The sequence below is a fragment of the Porites lutea genome, chromosome 7, assembly GCF_958299795.1.
Source record: "Porites lutea chromosome 7, jaPorLute2.1, whole genome shotgun sequence".
Taxonomy (NCBI): Eukaryota; Metazoa; Cnidaria; class Anthozoa; order Scleractinia; family Poritidae; genus Porites; species Porites lutea.
Window position 1 is genome coordinate 15833303 of NC_133207.1, and position 23979 is coordinate 15857281.

Below are 23979 nucleotides of genomic sequence, written 5' to 3' on the forward strand. Positions count from 1 at the left end.
GAATAGACGATGGTAGGGGATCAAAGGCGCACGACTTTGCACATGAGGCAGCAATTCTCCGTACACTCTCCTCAGACAGTGGAGAAAATTCAGAAAACTCACTACACGTTGAGGCTGATGTAGCAAGCGAAGTTGCGCCACTGGCATCCGCATCCAGCACAGACCGAATAGCCGTGATTTTGTGGACAAAATACTCGCCCATCTCATTAGCTAGCATCCGAGCATCCGAATGAGGCGACAGAGCCCTATCTACATGAAAATTCAAAAGGCGTTTACTGGCCCGAAAAAGCCTTCCCTGGTCAGAGCTATTCTCATCAATATATTGTTTATAATAGGCCCGTCTAGACTCATTCATGACATGCAATGCAAAATTTGAGTCTTAAAACCAATTTGTCAATATAGAGGAAAATACAAGAAAACAATACAAGAGGTGGGGAGATTTTTGTCACATTCTCCTTCTTTGATATTATTATCATATTCACTGCTACTCAATGCTGCACTTGTTAGTTGGGCTTTAAATGCACTATATCTATTAGTTTCAGCTCCCCAGAGGGTGGGGGGTACTCCCTATGATGGCCTATACATAGAGGCTCCACCCAGAAGGGGTACCTTTTCAAGGTTCAGGTGTATGAAAGGGTAGGGAATCAACCAGTTGAAGTATATGAAAGGGTAGGAATATCCTTCATTTTGGTCTGTAAAAGGGCTTACAGATGCATTTTGAAGAAACATTCTGGTTGTGTGATTTATTCATACTTTTAATCTAGACAGTGTATTTACAGCAGAGATGAGATTAGGCATGTGAAAGGAGTACTATTTGTTTATGGATGAAATACGAAGGGGGCACCTTTTCCGTCAAAAATGGTACATAAAAGGGTGAGGGGTTGGATCTTGGAGCTCTGAGCCTCCCTGTCTAAAGCTTTTTAGAGTACACTATCAATTTTCAGCTCTTTACAGGTATAATAGAGCAGGCGCTAGGAATTAATGCGCGCAAGAAAGAACGGGACGCATGTCACGTGTCTCCCTCGCGCGTCCCATTCTTTCTTGCACCCATTAATTCCTAGTGCCTGCTATGCAGGCTAAGCCCCTAAGGACCACCTGCCCACCCCCACCCCTACCCCCACACTCACCCCTCCCAAAAATAAAAAAAAAGGGACAGAAAATAGAAAAAAATATAGAAAAACCACAAAAATAAACAAAAATAAAATAAAAATGAATAGAAAGTATTATTGCCCTTCTCAACTTAAAAGAGGCTCATTAGACATTCGCTGTAAAGAGATGCTCCCTTATTCTTAAGGCCCATACATATGAGAGTTGTAAGTAAGCTTAAATATGAACCTTATTGAGAATAGAGATGGCCTCCTTCAGTAGCTCTCGTGTGCTTTCAATCTCCTGATCAATCAGATCATTCCATTTTAATATCTTTTCAAATCCATAGTTCCCACTGGCAAAGTACTGAACAAACAGGCTCCAAACAACGTTGGATAAACTCCTTTTTGTACAAAATCCCTCTTCGTCCAAAGCAACAAGGATAGTTTTCATTTGGACTTTCATGAGCTGCCTCTTCCGAAGAGCATCTTTGATATAGTGTGTATTGCTGCTGTCAACAATTTTTAATAGGGATTCCTCGAGATCCCCATTGTTAGGGAGGAATTCTGACGATAAGTCCAGGATTCGCATTGTGTTGCAGGAGTTGTAGTGAGATTTCTGCATTGTGCGTAAACTCGTTGCGTGACTATTGGCTCAGCTTTTCGTGACGTCAGTAGATTCCAGTCTCACACGAGAGAAGTCCCACGAGCGAGCAAACGTTGTCCAAAATGGCGGTAAAAGTGTCGTCTTCTTTTGCTTTTATTTGTTGTGTTTCCTGGATTTGGAGCCAGACATAAAGAAGGATGGAAAGTCTACTTGCGTATAACAGCAGTTCGGACGAAGAAAGCGATAGAACTACTGAAGATGAACAAAACCTCATGAAACGCAAAGTGAAGCTTCCAGGAACAGACCAGGGAAAAGACCAAGAAATCAAAGATGTTTGTGCAACAGAAAGCTGCATACAGACATATAATAATCAGATGGGGCCTTTTCTTGAACCAAGAAATGCTTTTGGGCTCAATGAGTGTAGTTATTCTAAATCAAAACAAACTTCCTTGAGAAATGATCATGGTTCCATTGTTTTACAACGAACTTTTTGTGAGCCACAGTTTCCAGTGAGTAATTCTAACCAAGAAAAGAAAAGCCCAGCTTTCAACAGGTCATTGACTCAATATAAGCATTCAAATTCGATTAGCATATCAGGCAGAAGAGTAAAACCTTACATCTCAAAAAGGGAAAGAGAAAAATTGGCACAAACAGCTATACCTTGTAGTTCCTCCTCTTCACTTAAACCTCAGTTGGCTCTGGAGGAGTCTAATTTCGATCATACCATAAATGAAGTTGATTTGCAACCTAATAGACCTTGTGAAATATCAGATGGAAAATATTTAGCTCGGGCATGCCGGCCGCCTAAACAGTTGCATTTAGATTTTGAAGGTCATTCGCAAGGAGTCAACTGTGTGCATTGGAACCCAACTAGAGTTAACCTGTTATTATCAGCAGCAATGGATCACTTGGTCTGTGTATGGGACACTTCATGTGGGAGTACATGCCGCAGGAGACTTGCACATCATACAGCAGCAGTGAAAGACTCCAAGTGGAGTTTATGTGAAGAGAAAATCTTGAGTTGTGGTTATGACAAAACTGCTAGACTTTCTAATTTGGAAACAGGTAATGTGAATCATGTCTGTAGTTTGAAGATAATGCGCATGTCATTGGCTTGTCCCAGGGGTAAGAACTGGGGCTAACCAGGGCAATGAATGTCGGCGAATAGTTCTCTACACCTGGCGGAGGGGGAAATTCACAAATATTTTAAATAATTTTGAACAAAAGAGATGGGGGAATTCAAAACTTTTTAAAAATAGTGGACAGCAACCACTGTGAAGTCGTCGGGATTTACTGCTTTCCCACACCCTTAGATATGTGAAATATAAAGTTGCAAGGAGAGAAATAGGCCTTTTGCAACCACAATTGATCACGTGATCAGCTTTCTGTAAACACAAAACAGTTCGGTTTTGGAAAATTTTGTTGGCAGGAGCTGAAAAAGCATATAAAATTAGCTAACCTGTAAATTTTCTGCATTATATCTCAAAAGTAGCGATTGCAAAGGCCACCAAAAATTAGAAGGATTGTTTGGGAAAAACAACTCTTGCCACCCAGTCACTGCAGTGTGACTATAATATTTCCTTAAGCATAACAGGGCTCAAATTTTCATTTTTTTATGACATACAGATTGAGCCCTTAAATGCATAAGGGAAAGACTTAACAACAGTGTGAAAATTTAAATTTTATTTCGGTACAAGGACTTGTACAGAGAAGCTAGAGTTGTTTAGTTTTTGCCATACAAATCCTTCTAATTTCAAAATGAAGTCAAACAGAGAGTGAGCATAGATGCAAAAAATCGCAATCCTGCTTTTTTCTTAACCATCTTTCCTATACTTTGGGAAATCTTGTGATTCTTGTGACAAATCCCAGAAACATTCGCTTTGCATTTGTGCTCAGTGTAGTCAATTTTGTGGGTGTGCACATTGCCTCAGTCTGAATTTCATGTATAAAATTGCTGTTCTTGTTTCCAAAAACGAATAATAGGTAATATCGCTGATACATTAATAACTAAAGAAATTCAATGAATAACCGAAGTACCAAATTTACATTAACTGAATCAACAGTAATAGTGGTCATAAGTGGGCTAAGTTTTGATAACCTTGCCAAGCATCAACTAAGGATAAAAAAGTTCTGTCAATGAGGTGAATATCAAGGGGGGGGGGGGGGGGGGTTTCGCTCAGGAAGCTTCTTCAAGTTAAATTTCCTCACCCCTCAGAGGGGAAATTCTCAAATTTGCTCTACCCATTGTACAGTCTACCCTTTTGGGCAAGCTATGACAGGGTTTGACACCTTCTCAGCTGAGTCACTAGAAGCCACTGGGCTAGTGATCCTTGATACCTATTTGCCCAGTGCACAACTGACTTTCCCAGCCCATGCTCCTTCCTCCTCACCCCACATACTTTTTACCCTCCATGTGGAAGGAAAGAGGCTGTGCAGTATTAAAATTTTTATTGACACTTAAGTTCAAAATGAATGACAACTGTAGCTTGCTTGTATTGCTGTTCTTGTCTATTTATTAAAATGTGTGATAATTTAAGCATGCGCATGGAAGTAAGCAACCTGTAGGCTTCTTCTTCCTCATCTCTGAAATTATCATCATTCTCATATTCATCATTCCCGACAGAAAATGAACCAGAGCAATCATACCTTCGGCAAGTGTTCCAAAAACATCTTTCCCTCCTCGTTTACAATATGATATTCTAGCCATCCAAAACTCTCTTTCCAGGACAGATGAAATCCTCATTTGTGTTTTTCATTTTCGTACTTTCTACTCTTCTCCAATTCTTTTCACTTCCCTTCGCCTTGGTGGCGGCTTAAAGGTTTGCGAGCAATCGCTCCATAAATTTCCTGATCTTCTAAGCAACTGCATCAAGTGCAAGGTACAAAGTGAAATGGCCTGGGTCCCAGTGATATTCACAATCAACTGAACAAATGACACGAGAGACAAGGAAGAGGTCATGGACTGGTGGTAGTTTTGTTCTTCCTTTATTATTATCCTTTCAACTTAAAGTAATTTTTTTTCATTATAATCAATTTCAAAGAATTAGTCAGTTCTTTCAAATTTGTACTAGCCCATGGGCTAGTAAACATGACATTTTAATCACCTGACATAATTTTTATTTGCCTCGAGCTACCAGAGATGTCAAACCCTGCTATGACGTGCATAAAACACAAGTAAATAGTTATATTACTTACTTTATGTGCAATTTGATTGGAAAACTCACTAGTGAATCAGGGTCAAAAAGGTAAAGAGTCCTTATTTTACGTTGGTAGCTCGAAAAAGTCATAAGATTAACCAACCTGAGGCCGATGGTGCACTCATCCCCCCCCCTCCCCCTCTCTCTCCATTAGTGCTCTGTTCTACTGGTTTTTTAAGCCAGAACTTAAAGCTACATGGAAAGGAAAGAAGTCAAAACAAAGATTTGAGGCCACACTCAGGGATCAAACATGGCAACTGCCACACAGAAGGCTGTGCAGTAGCCATCTGTGCCAATTCTTCCTCCCCCAGATATTCCCCCTTCTTACCCCACATTCTCCTTATACCCAAAAAACTTGAAATCTGAAAGTGAACTTCCCAATAAAGCCAAATCCTAGATCTCTCAAAACAGCAAGATATTTGCCATGAATAGACAATGTTGTCATTTGTATAAGACATAGTTTAATGTGCTCCACCTTTAATTTTTTTTCAGGACAAGAAATTATTAAATTTCCGCACAAAAACTTTGTCACCTGTGTCCAGTTTCACCCAACAGCTCCAGCATTATTTTTGTCTGGGACTTTCAAATCTGCCATCCTATGTTGGGATACAAGAACTGGAAATGTAAGTGTACAGAATGCATACTTTTTAACAAACTGTTCTCAGAGTGCCACTTAACTCATGAAATAGAATCTCATGGCTCAAAATATAATTGCTGGGACTGCTGGCAGTCATGTTGACCAGTGCCAGAGAAATTTGATCTCAGTCACGTCTTTCCATCTGGCAGGTCATAATGTTAAAAAAAACACGATAATTAAACATGAACATCCTAACCTAACCTAGTGAAAATGGATGCTTGACCCCTTGAAACGTACTGCTGTGACTGTGTTTTTTTCTCTGGTCGCTTGTTTATGTGTCGAGTCAAAATGACCAGTAAACTATATGTTTGTTCAGACAAATGGCCATCTTGGCTGGACATCGTCTGTTGACTGGCCATTATTTTGAGGCCTGGAATCTGCTGCTGTAATCTATGTTTTTACATCACTTGCAAAAGAAAAATGTTTTCCATTGAATTGTTTGAATAAATTAATAATTTTTACTTTGCATGCCAAATACTGAATAGGAAAAAAATACTAATAACTGGTGAAATAAAAATGTCAGGTAAGAACAGTTTTTTGTAAGAAGGTTGCAGATTGGGACCCAAACTTATAAGATTTTAAAACAAAAAGACAACATTTTCATATAATTTTCCCTCACAGATCACATCAACATATTCTGCTCTTTTTGGCCAAGTACAGGACATAGCATTTCTTCCTGGAGGAGATGAGTTTGTTTCTGCTGCTGAAGTGGTCAAGAGAAATTCTACGGACAAAGGAATCATGGTCTGGGATTTTAGATCAACTGCAGTATTATCCAATCAAATATATCAGGTCTGTCTTCAGCATTAACCCCTCCTATTTGAAATACAAATATGCATTATTAATTTTATATAATTTTGGGAACAGAGTTTTCCCATTTAATCAGTATGATTGTTCTGTTTATAAGTTCTGAAGAAAACACAAAGTCACAATTGTCTTCCTGAAAATGGGACCAAAGTGCTCATTAGCCTCTCCAGGGGGTACTCCCTATAATGGTCTATACCAGAGCTCTGCCTAAAGGTGTACCTTTTTCAGGCTTCAGATATTCGAGAAGGTAGGGATTTCGTCAGTTGATGTAAGAAAATTTGTCATTTTGCTCTGTGAAAAGACAAAAAGGGCCAACAGATGTACTTTATTGCTGTGAAGAGATAAGACAACTTCCTGGTTTTGTTGTTTATACATATTAGAAGGATGGTGCAGTTACAACAGTTGAAGTGTTCTAAACTGTAGGTATGTGAAAGGGGTAACATTTGTCAATAGAAGGTATATGAAAGAGGTACCATCTCTGTCAAAAATGGTGTATAGTTATAAAAGGGTAGAGGGTCGAAGCCCGTGGTGGAGTGTCGCTGTATAAGACTTTGTTCGGAAAACACTCTGCCTCTCCAAGGACATAAGCAGGGAATTGTCTGCTTCAAAACATGTTTTCCGTTATTGCATATGAGAAAATATGCTGTCTAATGGCAGTTCTCTAGAGGTGACATAAAGATCTCTAGAACAATCAAACATAATTTGACTGATAAAGACAGTTATTATGAATCATAGCATTGCGCATATAAACACACTATTAGAGTTGGAATCTCACACTTGACAGAAATAAAATAAAAATTATTATCTTCAATTTTTTTGTTGTGATCCAGGAAGCCTTCACTTGTACTTGCTTAAAAGTCCATCCCCGTGAAGCTCATTTTGTGGCCCAGTCCAATGGAGATTACATTGCTTTGTTCTCAACAAGGAAGCCATACAAGTTAAACAAGTTCAAAAGATATGAGGGCCACAAGGTATTATATTCAATTTCTGTTACTTATAAATAATGAATCCCATAGAAAATGGGCTACACTTTATACTATACAGTCATTTCCATGGGCACCCATACCCCTCCCCCTATTGTGGACGGCAAACTCCTTATGGCAGGGACACTAAAGGAGCTAATTGCCCTGCAGTGGGGACAAATGAAGAGGGTAAATCCCCTACCTCCAGGATTTTCCCAAATCAACACTACAGCAGTGTTCATTCATTGTACAATAGTCTTTTAGAGTAGTGTCACTTTCAGCATTTTAATGTGCAATTTTGTCTTGTTTCTGCTCATCTGCCTCTACATCTTTTGTTCATAATAATCAACTTGCGATCTGATGTAAATAAAGACTTCCAAGACAACACAACTACATTATTTTCATTTTATTATTATTTATACTGTATTGTAAATAACTTCATTAATTTTGTAAAAATAAATTGAGATTAAAAGAATAGTCTACTATGTAGTCATCTTTTTTTATTTCTATTTATAATTATTATAAATGATGACAGACTTAAAACTTAACCTAAAGCACCCTTAAGCTTAAAACAGCAGCACTATACACTTAAACAATAAAGAGAGTGGCAAGCAACTTTTTTCTATGTGTATGATTAGAATTTCAAAACACTTGTATGTAGACTCTAACTAATTAGTGAGCCTGACGACATGGGCTCAACATTCCCTTCCATAGTTTTTTTCAATTTTTGGCATGGACAAGTTAGGGAAAAACCAATCCATTCTGCTGGAAAGAGGACTTTTATTAATTAGTAAAATTACCAAGTTTGCAAATGATTTGTTGAAAACTAATGAAGATATAGGTCCTCAAAGTCCCAAAATTTTACAGATGTTTGTATTGTGGGGGGGGGGGGGGGGGAGGGGGGGCACAAACTTGCCACCAACCATACAAACGTCTGTAAATTTTTACAACTTTGTGGAGGTATATCCTCGCTCACTTAATACGTAACACTTTAAAACTTATTACTAATTTTTAGGCGGTCTTATTTCAGTGGTGTCAACGGATTTTTCCTGACTGGTCCATGTTAAAAGTTAAAAAAACCTTGAAAGGGTCTATTCTAATCACGTCTTGCTTGTTATGAGATAATCATAGCAATAATAGTGATCAATTACAATCCTTTCCTCTCTGTTATATAAAAGTGTACAAACAGACAGTTAGGATTAGCACATGAGATATTTGTGTTACGGACCAGGCATGAACCTAAGATGGCCCATCTTGCCCATTTAGGATTTCCCAGTTAGTCCCGCAAGAAAAAATTCTCCTAATGGGAACCTTTATTGACCCAGCTTGTTTGGTCAAGATGGCTGGATATTGGCCTCGTTCTTTTTCGCGTTTTTTTTTTTTTTACCTCGACTTCATCTTGGTCCATAAAAACACAAGGAAAACTTGGCAAGTATCCAGCTACAGTGTATCTTGACTTCACAAGTGGTCAATAATGCATACATATTAAATTCTGGATTAACCTTTTATTGTTAGGTGAGTGGATATCACATTGGGTGTGATTTTAGCCCTGATGGTTCAATCATTACCTCTGGCTCTGCGGATGGACAAATTTATTTTTATGATCATCACACATCCCACATGGTGAGAACATTACAGGCTCACTCTATGCCATGTATGGATGTTGCTTTCCACCCCACCCTGCCAAACTGTGTTGCTAGTTGTGGGTGGGAGGGACAAGTCAAAGTCTGGAAGTAACATTATTGTACTGGAGTGTATTAAATGTACAATAACTATTAATTTTTGATTCTCGTCAAAATTTCTCTAAGTAAGATATTTATCTGTCTTTTATAGTTTTATATGTTTAATTCTCAACTGTCCATGCACTTTATTGTCTCTTTGGACTTTTTATTTTCGAGAGAAAAGTGTTTTCATATTTTGCCTACTTTAGGGCATGGTAGTCCTTCTATTTATTTTCAGTAATTTATCTCTTTTTAATCATTAAAACATAAACACCATATTCATTGATCAAAAATCTTATAAACTATTATTCATGAATGATTTTGATATAAAATATATTTATATGGTTTTTGAAACACTTTTTTTTTTCCTTTGACTTCTTACATTTGCAATCCAAACAATCAACAAAACTGAATAGTTAAATAATAATAATATATTGATCACACTTATTAGAAGAATAATCACTAAATAATGTTCTGTATTTTACAATGATATCACTTTTGTTTGTGCAAATGGGAGGTTAAAATGAGCTATAGCCATGTTACACATTCAACTCCCAACATTTTTAACCTTTTAAATGCAGTTGTTTTCAAACATAAACTCTTCCTTTGTGTAATAAGCTCAAAATCTTTGTTGATGTCCTTGTTTTGCATCTGAGTTGCTCATTACATTTACAGGTAACTAATAATAGCCCTTTTGCAATACAATAAAATAAAATAATAAAATGTGCCTCCCTAACTAATAGTACATTGTAAAAAAAACTAAAACTCACAACCACAGTATTTTATATCTCTACTCTTTAAAGTCAGGGCTGTAGAGTGGAACTGCGATTTAACATACTTGTGTAACAAACAATATTCCTTGCCCTAGTTATAGTAAAATATATAGAGAAGAACCTCAATATAAAGAAACCTGGTTATAGCGAATGTATTTGGTCAGTCCCATGGCCATTCATTATATCAAGGTTCCACTGTAAAATGTTGAAAAAATTTTGTCTGAAATTAAAATACACCCAAATTGCTTGACAATTAAATGTATGCACTGCTATTCTTTCATTTCCTCAAGAACAAACAAGTAAGGATATTATTCTCTGTTCCATGACAAGAACTGTTATAACAATAATTATCTCTGAGTGTTTTTAATTAACAGAAAACTTGGTTTCTTCTGTTTGTACAAACTGTTAAGCTTGTTTAATGTCCATTTTGAGTGAAGCTTGAATGATGGGCGGAGCTTGTAGAAGCAGAAGAAGCACTCTTTGTTCTCCAAAGTTTTCTGCTCCAAGCAGGGTGGCTAAGAGGTTGATTCTTTGGTTTAAGTTCCAATTCTTCTTGCATCTTTTCTTTCAAATCTGAAGGCAACTATATAGAATGAACCAGAACATTTGAGTTTATTTATTTATTTATTCATTTATTTATTCATTTTGAACATGGTGGGCCTTGCAAAATTGCTCAAATATTATCAGAGAGCTTAGTATAGACTGAAGGGAAGACTATCCCTCAATCCGTTAATAACAAGGCCCCAAGTTTTGTGACTGGTAGCTGGTTTTTTTTTCTCGGTAGTCCCAAGATCAGATCCTTGGCTATACTTGTAAATAGCCAACTGGTTCACCCCCTTCCAGCTGGGATTCTTAACGTTGTTATGTTCCATTTGAATTATTTGTTTTATTATCCCTGAAAAACCCCAAAGTGGGAGAGAATGAAAATTATAAAGTATAATTTTAAAAAAAAAATTACAAAAATATTTGTCTTTTCTTTTGAGCTAATAACACTAAAATCTAGAAAATGTACTTTTGTTTTTAAAAATAATCTTTCTGTTGACCAACTTAAATCTTCAACATATTTGGTTTAAAATATTCATTTCTGTAACTCTGTTCATTAATATTATGGGTAATTTAATCTGTAACACAATCAAGGGCCTTGTGAAAATCATTCTCACCGTCTCCACTTTCTGCGCCACAAACTTTCTGTCCAAGGACTGATTGCACTTCAAAAGCTGGACAACCAGTGAACAGTCCCTTTTGTTTTTTATCTATGATCAATAATAAGAATAAACCGCAATTAACCCCAGACAGCAGTTTTAACATTTTTTCAAGTGAAGAGAGATAGCCAGTCTTAACCCAGGGGTTGGGGAAGGTGGGGGGAGGGGGGGCAAGAAATCCATTCAGGTACAGTAGAACCTATTATAACCCGAACTCGGATAACTTGAATTCCCTGCTAATTCAAACTAAATTTCCTTTCCCTCAATCAGAATTTCACTGAAATTTACCCCGCTTACTGGAACTGTTTTTTGATTCCCTTCAGAGTTCGAGTTACCAGGGTTCTACTGTATGTGCTACTGGAAGGCTAAGATAGGGTATAGAATTCGAAGGATTCTGGTCTAAAATAATGGTTATGTATCATTATTTTATGGGTACTGAACAGTGGTTAGAAGAATATTGGAGGATAGCATAGGGATTTTTGGTGCCTAGTGAAGAATGGGGTAGTACACATTGCAACTTAACATAGTCTAGTAAAAGCCAAGGGTTCCAGGATCCCGGTAGCACCCCCACTCAAGAATTCCCAGAGTACTCCTTCCTCCTGGTAGGTGTGTTTGTAGTTTCCACAGTGGTTGGGTGGGGCTCACTTAACCCAAAGTCCTAAGAGTGATCAGCATCAATTTTCTCCTTTTAATATCAATGCTTTGTAAAACAGAATGGTCATGAGAATTATGGACATGATCACACAAGATGAATTTGCTTGATATTTTATTAACTTCTTCCCACTACTTCTGTAGGAAATGAATAGGGCAAACAAATAGGAATTCAAATTTTGATCTTAGGGTTTAAAGGGTTAAGTTTACTATAACGTGCAATTATATGTTCACTCTCCCCTCCTTTCTTTTTTTTAGACACAAATGTTGTTCTCAACTCTCGACAGATCTCCCCTATATTCTTCGAGTTCTGTCCTAGTTCTCAGTCCTTCCTTGCATGTTGCTGCTAATCTCATACCCAGATCTCTTGTTAACAAAGTCGATGGCATTGGTGCTATCTCTTGGTACCAAGGGCACAATAGCTTATCTCCACCAATTCCTATGCCCCTTCCAAACCCTTAGCGTTGTTTTCCCGCTAAATGGGATCTTTACTGCCGGTCAATAATTCTTAGTTAATTCTCAATTTACATGGTGCTCAGTGTTACAAGTATATCTATCTGTCTATCTATCTGTCTATCCATCCATCACCTGACACAAGGGATGGCAGGCTTACGATAAGAGCCCTTTTCATATACTATAGTATCAGAACTTTATAAAATGTTTGTGGTTCAACTTACGCATTCTTGCTCCAGATCATTCATTTTCTCAACAAAGTCCATTAATTGCTTTGACATGACTCCCACAGTCTCTTCAAAGCGAGCTTTCTCTGACTGCATTTGATCAGCCTAATAAAAGTGTGGTCAAGTATTACATGTAGTGTAGATTGCCCAGTACTAGAATAACAATTTATTTATGCAGAGTAAAAATTAAAGGAAATTTAAGGGAAAATGTAAAAAAAATCTCAGTACTCATTGACAATGATTCTATTAGAAGGGAGCTAGCTGCATTATAGAGCTGTCTTTTTTAACTCCATTTCCCAGCTATTTCGTCTTGATTTTCTTACACTAGAACTGCCTTCTTGAGCAGCTTTCTCCTTTGTCAACTTTGATGTCTACTTTAAAATTTATTGAAACCCAGTAGAGCTAGCAGACAGAAAAAGCCAATAGTTTTCATTTCAATCATGCATAAGGGGTCGACGATTGGATCAGAAAGGCAACAACATTACCAGTTGCAGGATTCTATTTTCTAGCTCTTGGTTTTTCTTGACAACATCATCATAATCGCTTTTAAGCCTGCAAATTCAATTTTAAGAATTGATTAGCCACTACAAAATTTTTTGGTAATTTTAAAAGCTTCAACCTGTAAATCTTTGGCAAAATAGTAAAAATAGAAGAGCAAATGCCTAGGGCTTCCCAAGGATAAAGGTAGAAGAATGCATATCTGCACTGTCATTTAGAGGAATATGTGTTTTTATTTCCATAACAAAGGGAGAACAGTTGTGACAAAATGATGAAAAAATGTGAAATTTGTAATTTTTGCAATTTCCGTTGAATTGTAAATTGAGGTTCATGTGTTGTTATTTACATAACAGAGGGGGAAAAGTTGTAAAATCTGCAGCGCCCTTTTTTGTTTGGGAAAAATCGTTAATTTTGTAAATTTTGTGGCAGAGTTATTTCGGATGTAAGTGGCTCCAAGGCCAAAATGTGCCATTTTCACATCCTTGATATAGGTGGGTAATGTTGTCTAATGTATTTTATCCAAGATAGTAGGTGATCACCTAATATCTAACAAATAAGCACTAATCATACCTTTTGATGTGTTCTTGTGATGATTCTAGAGCAGATTCCGTCTGTTCATTTACGGGAATAGTATTTTCATTTTTCTCAGCATCGTGTGAAGCAACACCATTATCACCTTTCTCCTCTGTGCGTGTTGTCTTTTCTTCCAGCATCTGTATTTTGACCTTCAGTTCTTGATTTTCCAATCTGGAAAATTCATATTTTCACAAATTATTATTTAAGGGGGTAAAAAGGTGGCATCAAAAATCTTAAGTCAAAATACACTGAATAAAAATGGATACAGACGTATATGAGCATATTCACTGCCTTGAAATGCACTGTCCCTTAAATCTTTTCCAGCTTAATTGTATCCGGATTTTATTATCTACTTCTTAAGTATGCCGTACCTTAACTGATCACAGCTATTTGCGCATCCGCAAGTCTGTTTGAAAATCAAAAAAGAATTATGATTAGTATTATATACATATAATAATATTATCAAAATTAAATGTTGTTAAAAATGTCCTTTCCCTTAACTGCTTGTTTTAAAGTAAAATAAATTAAACTTTCAGGTACATTGTAGTAGCATTTAACCCTTTGAGTCCCAATAGTGACCAACATCAATTTTCTCCTAACAATATCCATGCATTGTCAAGAGATGAGGTTATGAGATTTAACAAAGATCACCAAAGAGAAAATGCCTTGATCTTACATTAAATTCTCTCAACTAATTCTTAAAGGAAATGTATGGAGATCAGTTTGGAGAATTTGTATGTTGATATTGGGACTTAAAGGGTTGAGCGAGTCTCTCACAATTTGTTACTTTGGACTTCTAACACAGAAAAAAACAAAGAAAAAGGAAACCTATACCAATAAGCCATTTCCAAGTTCCAAAAATTACTTTTAAAACAAGGCTAAGTGCAAAAATTAGTTTCATATACATGAGGGTAAAAAATCATTTTAATGTTAAATGGCTTCACTCTTAGTCTCGTTTTGAAACAAAGGGTTGGGGCACCCCGGAAATAGCCTTTTGGTCAATGGTCTCAAAAAAACAGCTTCCCTTACTCCAACAGATAGTCAGATAACATGTAACTGATTGACAGCCCAGGTTTTCAGTATTTTCTTGATGTTAGTGGTAAAGTCAATCATGGACATACTCTTCGTTGTTTATTACCTGGAGGGGGGGGGGGGGGGGAGGGCTGACCATTTTGACAATAGTCAACTGTACATAGAGTATGAGGTGAATGCTAGTTCTAATAGGTGTGTTTGTAGTTTCCACAGCGGTTGGGTGGGGGTCACTTGATATGTAAAATTCATGGAAGGCTCATTTCTAAAAAGATAGGATGAATTGGACAGGGTGGTTTGAAAATCTTTTAAGCTTTCTCAAAATGGCTGCTCCAACTCCCCAACTCACAGGCAACAGACAACTTAATATTATGTTTATTACAAATATTATTTGATATAATACTTTACCCCACAGCAAGGCTGAGCCATAATATTTTGCTTATCTTTTACTTTAAAGCCGCCAATTACAAGGTCTTGCGTTGTTTGCTCCTGAACATTTCTAATAACCTTTACCAAAAAAAAGTAAAATTTGAAAGCAAATCAATGCAAGTCTTTAGACATGTGTTCATTGTATTGCTATGCAAAATTGAGTTAGTTATAAACTCCTGTCTGTGGTTTCTAAACATTTGTGCTGTTTGTTATGTTTTCAAGGTGGTTTTAATAACCTACCATGTTATTTATTAATTTGAAAAAAGCAATTTACACTATGCTAGCACTTTTTCGAGCATTTTAATGAGGCAAAAGTATCAAGCATTAATCGAACATTGTGGTGGAGTTCTCCCGAGAATTTTTGAATGAAAAAATGAAAACATATTTTAAGAGAAAATGAACTCCAAAAGCCGAAATTTTAAAAAAAATCCAATGCCATCCTAATACAGCCGTTTAGAGGATTATCTTTTGCTGTATTAAAGCCATTAACTTGTCAGGGGCACCCAACGAAACATAGTTCAAAACCACTTAAACATAGCATTGTTGAACGTATTTTAGTATTTAAACGGTAGACATGGGCATATTTTTATCCCCTAAAAATTTTTCATCTGTTCGGATTTCCTAGCTGAAAGTCTAGAATATCATAGGGATCAAAACTTAGCTTTTCGAAAATTTCAGCCAGAAAAAAGGCTCTCGAAATTTCAAGGTGACCTTTTCAGGGTAAAAATCCGTTAAAGGGCAATTATACCATTTTTTAGATGTTCGAAAATCCTAGGAGAGGCAGGCAAGCAAGAAATTTTACAACAAATGTTCCGAAAATTCTAGATGGTCGTAGATCTCAAATCGTCTTCCGAACAGATATTTTCCGAAAATTGACGTTGGGTGTCCCTGACTTGTACACGTTGTTGTTATACCATGTTGTATGACGAGCATTAAAGTGACTTTTTGTCGGGGAGATTGAGCATTTTAGCGGAAAAATTTGAGTAGTTAAAGCGAAGGTGGAGCATTTTACTGGGGAAACAAAAGCATAATGAACAAAAACTTTTCTCATGGTGACATAACCGGGTGAAATTTGATATAACCACGTTTAAAGTAACATAAAATTCTATTTCCTTTGTTTACATTTTTAACAGACTATTTATGTTAAAATACACAGAAACTAACCCAAAAAACAATGAATTAGAAGGCTGTAAAGATTAAAGGACAAGTGTTAGTAAAACTAAGAACAGATCGAAGAGAGCCAACATTAATTTCCACGTAAGAAGTGAAAAACTGAGGAGAAGCACGTAATTATGCTCTTGTCTCGCTTGATTGAATAATTTTTTACTTACTATGTCACGCATTACAAGTGTACAATTTTAATTAAACAATGTGCATGTTTCAAAACACGAAAGGACTAGAAACGTTAAAAATTTCTTAAATTAAATACAATATTTAGTTTAAGGTTGCTTGGTCAACCTTGTAGTCAAAACATCCGAATCTTATTGAGACTTCCGTGTATGGACTGTGGCTCTTTGTGCCATTTTTTTTGTGCTCATATTGGTCATGAATCGAAAGCTGTTGTCTCGTTTGAAACTTACATATTTCGAGTTGTATTACTGCCAAGTGCTCCGTATAAGATTTTTAAGTGAGCAACTGAAAAAATGCTGATAGAGTGACGTGGTTTGCTAGAACGATAGCAATCGTTCAAGCCTCTTCAAAAGTAGCTTTGTGGCACAGTCGAGTCATGGGTGCATTTTGGATACATGGGCTGTCGTAGACAGCATTTGCATGATTTTTTCTTATCAGTTTTCCTGGATAAAAAGAGCTTTCAATTAAGTAAAGAAAGACCCTACCTTTTGAGTTGTTTCAACTATCTTGCGTTTCCACACGAGTTACAAATTAATGAGAGCTTTCTCTGGTTGTCAGTGTGTCAGGAAGTACTGGGTATCAAGTAACCTATCGCCCACTCAGCTACGTGCGAAAAAACTATAATCACAATTGACCCTCAATTGACACGTAATTTTGAGAGAGCATTCGCTCCAGTTTGACGCGGTCACGGATAGAGCGCCTAGATACAAATATCCGGATGTTTTTTTAAGATATTTAGAAGATTTGGAGATATTTAGAAAATCTCATGATATTTAGGAAAAAATTGTAATATTTAGAATTTTGTTAAGAAAAAAGTAATGAAATCATGTTTTTTCTACGAAGCTACTTCAATGCTAATTAGGGCATGGGCATTTCAGTGACAGAAATTCAAACAAATCTCCACATATGGGCCTGTAGTAATCAGATTCAGCAATATTCTTCGTTTATAATATATGCAATGTAGCTAACAACAAAATGGCTGATGACGCACTCTCTGAGCCATGGACAAACCAAACGGTAGTGTCCCTTTTAGACTACTTTAGACCTCCAGCACCTAATGGTCTTTCACGAACTCTGCCTGTATTAAAGTGCAGTGCCCTAGTCTTCTTTTAGGCTGAGGGGTACTGTAAATAAGGCGGACTTTATGTGGAATTGTTTAGAGTTTTGTTGTAAGCTGTACAAGAATACAATTCCCTGAAATTTGCTGAAATTGTGTTGCCATGTTAGATGACAGGCTATTTTTTGTGTTTTTACCGTAATATGTACAAAATGCGACCCGTTTTAAACCTGGTACGCATCAAGAACTGACGTTAAATTGAGAAAATAAAGAAATCACGAAGGGACCAAAAAATAATTCAAAGCTAAGAGCAATGTAGTGTTGATTATATTTCCTGTGTTTTACTAGGATCAACTTAATAAAACTTTTACAAAATGGCTATACTTGTAAATTACACTTGTAAAAGTTTTGTTAAGTTGACCCCAGTGTTCCTAGCTAGCCTCGAATGAGTTAGAACAGTCCATCTGATATGACTTGCTATGGTAGAACGAGTTATATGAGAGACTTGCGTAAATGTTCCGGCGCGGTGTATGACATTTGCAGATAAGCTGACCGCACAGACTGCAGACTTCCAGACTGGAAAAAATATCATCATAAAGATGGCGTCATCATCAACATTGCCTCATTATTCCCAGCTTCTAACAACATGAGAAAGTCATATATTTTCGGTTTAGATTTTCAGTGCAAATTACATCGACCTAATTCCCAAAGGAGCTGTCGGCTGTTCTTCTCTTATTGAAAGAGCAGAATAATGATAGCCGACGTGGCAGGCGTTAAAAGGGGAAGGGGAAGGGGTGGTCTCGCGCCCTAATTCCCTTCCCCTTCCCTTTCGAACGCCTGGCACGCAGGCTAGAATAATGACTTCCGATGTCACAAACTCGCTCGTGAATCCATAGTAAAAGTCTAGCAATTAAGTCTGCACGACAGACGAAACTAAACTCTGGTTAACTCTGTCTGTGAAACAGCGCCGGAATCCTTATTCTACGGGGGCCATACCTGTGTATTAGGATTTGAGTACGAGCAATGATTAGCCTGTTAAAAAAGCCATTGTCGATTAGCCTATTAAGATAAAAAGAAATTCAAAATGTACTTCCGGTTAATAGACCATTTTCGATATATTAAAATCCACACTTGGCTCCGAGGCTTGGAGGAATAAAACGAAAGAAATGTATTATTCATTGCTGAGCCTCAAGATCATTTCTTTTGTTTTATAGAGTATTTTCACTCACGTGGCCAGCATCTATGTAAATTTATTGGAACAAAAGAAAGTGTTTGCATAGGAGAAGAGTTCAACTCCCACAGGACTAGTTTTTGGACACCAACACGGCCACCGTTTCATTGTTTTGGGACACCAATATGGGCGCGGTGACGTCATGTGGAAACACTCTATTCTCCCAAGCCTCGTAGCCAAGTATGAATTTTAATATATCGGAATTGGTCAATTCGTTGAGTCCAGGGAGGAACTGTTCGCTTCAGATTATTTGCTATATCTCTAAATACTGTCAAGATGAAATTTTTGCGTCACTGAAAAGGTGTTAAATGTCCTTGATCTATCCTATTTGTTTTTTACGGAACTGTAGTGAGCGTGAAGTGCTCGCATCTAAAAACAGTTTTTACGGAAGACCTCAATTTAGACAGGTATTAGTTGGCATGGCTACTTGCCATTATTAATTAACAACAATCAAAAACAGAGAAAGAATCCTACTGAATCAACTCAATAAACATAACGTACCCTCCTTTATTACGGGGCTATTCTGTCGTAATATACAATGGTAACAAATATACAATGATAAAATTACAGTGGGGCAAAAATATTTACATTTGTTACAACGAGAAATATTTACATGAGTTTATGTACAGTCATAAAAAATGTGATTCAATCTATTTAAGAAAAGTTTCCAAGAAAGTGGGCGGCGACTTTTAAGTCTTTTAAACTTGAGATATTGTTTAAGTTCCGAATGTTTTCTAGGAGTAGGTTGTATTCTTTTGCCCCAAGAAAGGCGAAAGAGCGTTGAGCAGTCGATAATCTGCATTTAGGTAGATTTAACGGTGACATGTTTCTAGTGCTGCGTCCTGACACACTAAATCTATCATGAAATAAATTGCAAAAGATAAGGTGGTGCCTGATTTGTTCTACACTATTGAACCATAGTAACAGTATTTAACAGAAGTTTTTGACGGACGCTTAGCCAACCAAGGGATTTGCGCGCAGCAGAGACAAGATTAAATTTTTTGATACCTAGGATTATTGTGCAAGCAAAGGTAGTGATACGAGTCGATAAAGAGTCGGTGAAGACCAGCCAACAGCATCTTGGAAATGAGGCCAATGTAATTTTGCCCAAAAAATAGAAATCTTGTTCTCAGGCTACATGTACTTCCTCACTTTCTTGGAAGAAACGATGTAAAATTTTTGATGACGTCACCTTTATTAGGTGACAGGGTCATACACCGTAAATTTTCTAGATAGCTGTTCTAGATGCATTAGGCTTCGAGTGAAATTGTGAAACCCTTTTATTTATTTATTTATTTATTTTTTGAACATCATTTTGACACTGAAGACATTAGTACTTTTAGAGACAATACCGTACTCCCACTCTCCGGTGGAAATGCATCCTTTATGAAATAGGGTTTTAATTTAAACAAAAATGTGAGGTTAATGTAAGCATTTGTGAAACCATGCGGAATCGGAAGTCCTTAAGTATCTGACGTTGATTGTGAGTGAAGTTTTGTTTTAACCAAAAAAAAACAAAGGCAATTGCGTAATGTCACGGTACGTGAACATCGACAATACTGCCACGTGGGTTGCGTGTCTTTCCCCAGTCTACTCACGGCTTCTACAAACACGTAAAAGGAACAGCTTTGTTGTAGGAGAGGCCTTTCATCACTCCGATGTGGCAAATTACAGAGGCTAAACAAAATGTCCGCCAAAAAGCTCTTGTCAACCGTCGCTGTTCATTACTTTGGCTTTACCATGGCCCTGGACTATTCTATTGTATTGGTTTCCGTGCAAGAACTGTGGTATTCGCTCGGAGGTAGCGACGCTTACTACGGAGTCATGTTTGGTAGTTATGCCCTCGCTCAAGCGATAATTTCACCATTATTAGGCTATATTTCGGACTTACGAGGTTTAAAGTTCGCCGTTATGTTGTCGCTGATTGTTAATGTCATAGGAAATGTGATGTATGGTCTATCCGTTGTTTCACAGTCTCTAAACATGATGTTTTTTGGACGTTTTATAGCGGGTATTAGTGCCGGATCTGTGACACTCGGGCTTGTGTATTTGACAAACACTACTCTCAGAGAGACGCGTGGAAAATCTGTGGCGAGCTTTAAACTTGCCCAAGCAGTTGGCCTCTTGGGAGGGCCAACAGTAGGGATGTTTCTAGTACCGTTATTCTCGAGCAAGGGCGACATAGCGACGACATTAAATAGCTCATTGACTGTTCAAGTATTCAATACATACACAACCCCTGCTTGGCTGGCGACCGCGAATGTCGTACTGTTTATGTTGCCTCTTATCAAATTCTGTTTCAAGAATCCACTGGCTCCACACATGGCAATGAAATTTGACTGGAGAGAAGCGAAAGGACTCATATGGCACACTTTGACCCTTATGTTGTCGGTATTTGTCGGAACTGCCTGTTTCTGGGGAATTACAAGTGACTTGTTCACCCTAGCCTTTGGTAAATACAGTCTCATAGCGGAACAGAGAGACTTGTGGAAAGTTTACATTTCCGGAGGGATAGCTTTCGTGCTTGCGGGTGTGTTAATTAGAGGTGGAATTCATAAGAAATTCTCACCCGCCATGTTTTCTATCCTTGGACTTATATTTAATGTCTGGGGTTTTGTATTGCTTTTGGATTACCGTGTTGAGGATGAACGATTGAAGAACGGGTTTTATTTTGGTGGTGTCGCGCTGTCGACTTCCGGTGCCGCTGCATTTTTTACTGGAGTAGGGGTTTATTACTCTCAGAAGATAACAGACTTCAGTGATCAGGCCCGTAATCGCCGCGGTGTTTTCCTTGGATTTTTCAACTTAGCTGATTCCATGGGAAGATTCGCAGGTCCTGCCCTGATACCAGTGTTTTTACATTTGCAGAACAAGGGAGGCAAACAGTGTGAATCTACTAAGTTTGACACAACTAACTGTGAGGTGGAAAACATCAATATTGTCCTTGCAACACTTTGTGGGATACTGTCTATAGATCTGGTCCTTTTTGTATATTATCATATTGTACACGGCAAACGACATAATGATGGATTTTTGCTCACCAACACAGACCTCCCTGGCAGGTTTACATTCAGAGAGGATTTGGACGATGTTAGAGATGGGGATGTAGAAGATCCTGATCAAACTCAAATGGAGCTATCTCCACCACAGAGGCACAGAACATCTCGTACATCATCTTCACGTGCTTCTTCACAAAATGGTAGCATACAAACTCTATAGTAATATTAAATGGGTCATTATGTAATAATCCCTTTGTGACCTTTGTTTAACTCGCACTGGAACAGACTGTGCAGTTGGTGAGTTTTTAACAACAAACCCTTGAATTATTGTAATTAGAATCGAACTGTTAAGAAGTGATTAAGACAATATTGTTTTTGAAAGATAATATCATCTTTACTGTTTGGATTGGACTTTTTCATTCTCAAGTGCATCTAAATTCAAAACTGAAAGAAAAAGCGTAAATACATAAAATGAGCAGGTTTCATTTTCAAATGAAATATTAAAAATCAGGTTTTTTTGAGTGATCATTTTATGCTCAGACCTAGTTTGATTTATAGGGGGTACGGGAAAACACTATGTCTCTTTCTGAAAGGGCAAGCCTAGGAAAAATGAGCTTTGGAAATATATTGAGTGTCCAAGGCAAAAAAACTGTTCTCAAAATTTATCTGTGGGATTCATGAATTCTGGCTTCAACTATGGATGATTTTTATTTACTTCAAACGAAGTCTGAAGACAGAAAATATATTAATTTGATTTATTGTAACAGAGGTAGATCTAGGAACTTTTAATGATGGGGAGGGGTGGGGGGCCAAATTTCCTCCCTTTTTTACTAATGACATGTTTCCTAGTAAACTTCATTACTGGCAAATTTAAATGTGCAAGTGATTAAGCATAAAGTAAAGAGGCATTGGGTTCAAAATGAATGTTGCATGTGATCATTCTAGATAGCAATTTCAGATTTGAAGGATTTAGTCTGTTAGTAAAAGAAACATAAACCTACAATCTGATAGCTCCCTTGATCCACCACTGTTCAATCTTTGTCTAAACTACCCAATTCCGAGAAGTGTCAGATTAATAATAATAAGTGCAGTGGAAAATCATGTATTTAATGTGACTAGATCTAGCTTGGCAAGAAAGTGATTTACCTCAGATTAATTTGTTGTAAAATAGCATCTACTTTGCTCTACACTTAAGTGTATATTTTGTAATATCATAGTCATATTCAGTAGGGCTTGTTTATATCTGAGTTTCTTTTGTATAGTAATTACTACAGAGTAGTGTTGTCAATCAAAGTTTAACTCTGAAATGTTACTTAACATTTCTTGCTCCTTAACAATCCCTATAGCTGCGTGTAACCTGGTAGAGACATAGCTGATGATGTTATAATAATAGGCAGACTTAGCAAAGTCAACATGATAACAATGACAATAGCACACAGAAATCTTGACCAATGGTACAAGGACAAAATAATGGAACACTGGAAGTCATGTTCAGTCCTTTACGCCCTTAAGTTGCGTTACCTTTGCTAACTCTGCCTATTGTCTTAATGCGCTTTTCAAAATCACTCTAATAAGTTCAAAAGCCAACTGACGTTTGCATTTTTTGCTGCCGTCAATCATATAAGCTGACCTCTAAGGAAACAGTAGTTTACTTAAATGGGTTCAAAAGGTCATGGTTTGTGATTGGTGGATTTTGATCCATTTTGTGTGTTTCCATGTGTCAAGGTTCATTGCTTGTGAACGTCATTATGATTGACAGTAGCAAAAAATGCAATTGTGAAGGCAGCTCATGAACTTCAGAGTTCGTGAGTTTTTGAAAAGCGCAGGAAAGGGGTTGCATCACAGCTGTCTAGTTCATTTTTTCAATATTGCCAGTTACGCATCCTTATCTGCTATGGCACTTAACGTTTGTGAAAAAAGTCCTTGTAAATGACCATTTCTCCCAAGCATTCGATCAAATGTTACACACAACAAAACTGAGCTTTGACGCCAACAAGTCTTTTTTAAAAAGCACAACTGTAATCTGTTTAAATCTTCAAGTTTGATCATCCGTGCCTACTTTTGTATTTGCTGTGTTATTTTTCCCTGTCTTAGTGACAGTGGTTATTTTGTTTCACTTTATTTGGTGGCATTTTTCACTGTTTGAATTTTGATGAATTTCATGACACAGCTCCTTTCACCCTTAAGTCTCAGGAGTGACCAACATTAATTTTCTCTCAACAGTATCATAATTAAGTAAAAAGGTGATAAGAATTCATAGAATGATCACTTAAGGGAAAATTCTTTGATCTTTTATCAAATTCTCTCAAACAGTTCTTTAAGAAGATATGTGGAGATCAGTCTGGAGAATTTGTATGTAGATATTGGGCCTGGGGGGAGGGGTGGGTACCCTCTATAATGGCTTATACAGGAAGGCCTTTACAGGGGTAAGGGATTTCATTAGTTGAAGTATTTGAAAGGGTATAGAAATCTGTAAGTGGTCTGTAAA

General features: G+C 37.2%; 3 protein-coding genes and 1 pseudogene across 4 annotated transcripts; 2 read left to right on the forward strand and 2 right to left on the reverse strand.

Moving 5' to 3' along the window:
• LOC140944926 (uncharacterized) overlaps window positions 1–1715 on the reverse strand; it is a 65983-nt pseudogene extending 64268 nt beyond the window's left edge.
• Window positions 1716–1759: 44 nt separating this feature from the next.
• Window positions 1760–9325, forward strand: LOC140944918 (WD repeat-containing protein 25-like). Its single transcript, XM_073394025.1, has 5 exons — window positions 1760–2757; window positions 5382–5512; window positions 6148–6318; window positions 7164–7304; window positions 8811–9325. Exons 1-5 carry the CDS (start codon window positions 1890–1892, stop codon window positions 9030–9032), a joined length of 1533 nt encoding a protein of 510 aa, XP_073250126.1. The 5' UTR covers window positions 1760–1889; the 3' UTR covers window positions 9033–9325.
• A 635-nt stretch (window positions 9326–9960) lies between these two features.
• On the reverse strand, window positions 9961–16819 carry LOC140944923 (brain-enriched guanylate kinase-associated protein-like). Of its 2 annotated transcripts, XM_073394033.1 has the most exons (8): window positions 16687–16819; window positions 14834–14935; window positions 13768–13802; window positions 13391–13567; window positions 12808–12874; window positions 12320–12427; window positions 10950–11042; window positions 9961–10372 (listed from the first exon to the last, which is right to left on the reverse strand). In XM_073394033.1, the coding sequence occupies exons 2-8, from the start codon at window positions 14852–14854 to the stop codon at window positions 10205–10207; spliced, it is 669 nt and encodes a 222-aa protein (XP_073250134.1). In that variant the 5' UTR covers window positions 14855–14935; window positions 16687–16819; the 3' UTR covers window positions 9961–10204. The 2 variants fall into 2 exon arrangements, with proteins under 2 accessions (XP_073250134.1, XP_073250133.1); XM_073394032.1 differs by lacking the exon at window positions 16687–16819 and having other exon boundaries at window positions 14834–14940.
• A 3301-nt stretch (window positions 16820–20120) lies between these two features.
• LOC140943150 (tetracycline resistance protein, class A-like) lies at window positions 20121–22720 on the forward strand. Its single transcript, XM_073392209.1, has one exon. The coding sequence runs from the start codon at window positions 20179–20181 to the stop codon at window positions 21709–21711; it is 1533 nt and encodes a 510-aa protein (XP_073248310.1). The 5' UTR covers window positions 20121–20178; the 3' UTR covers window positions 21712–22720.
• The last annotated feature ends 1259 nt before the right edge of the window (window positions 22721–23979 follow it).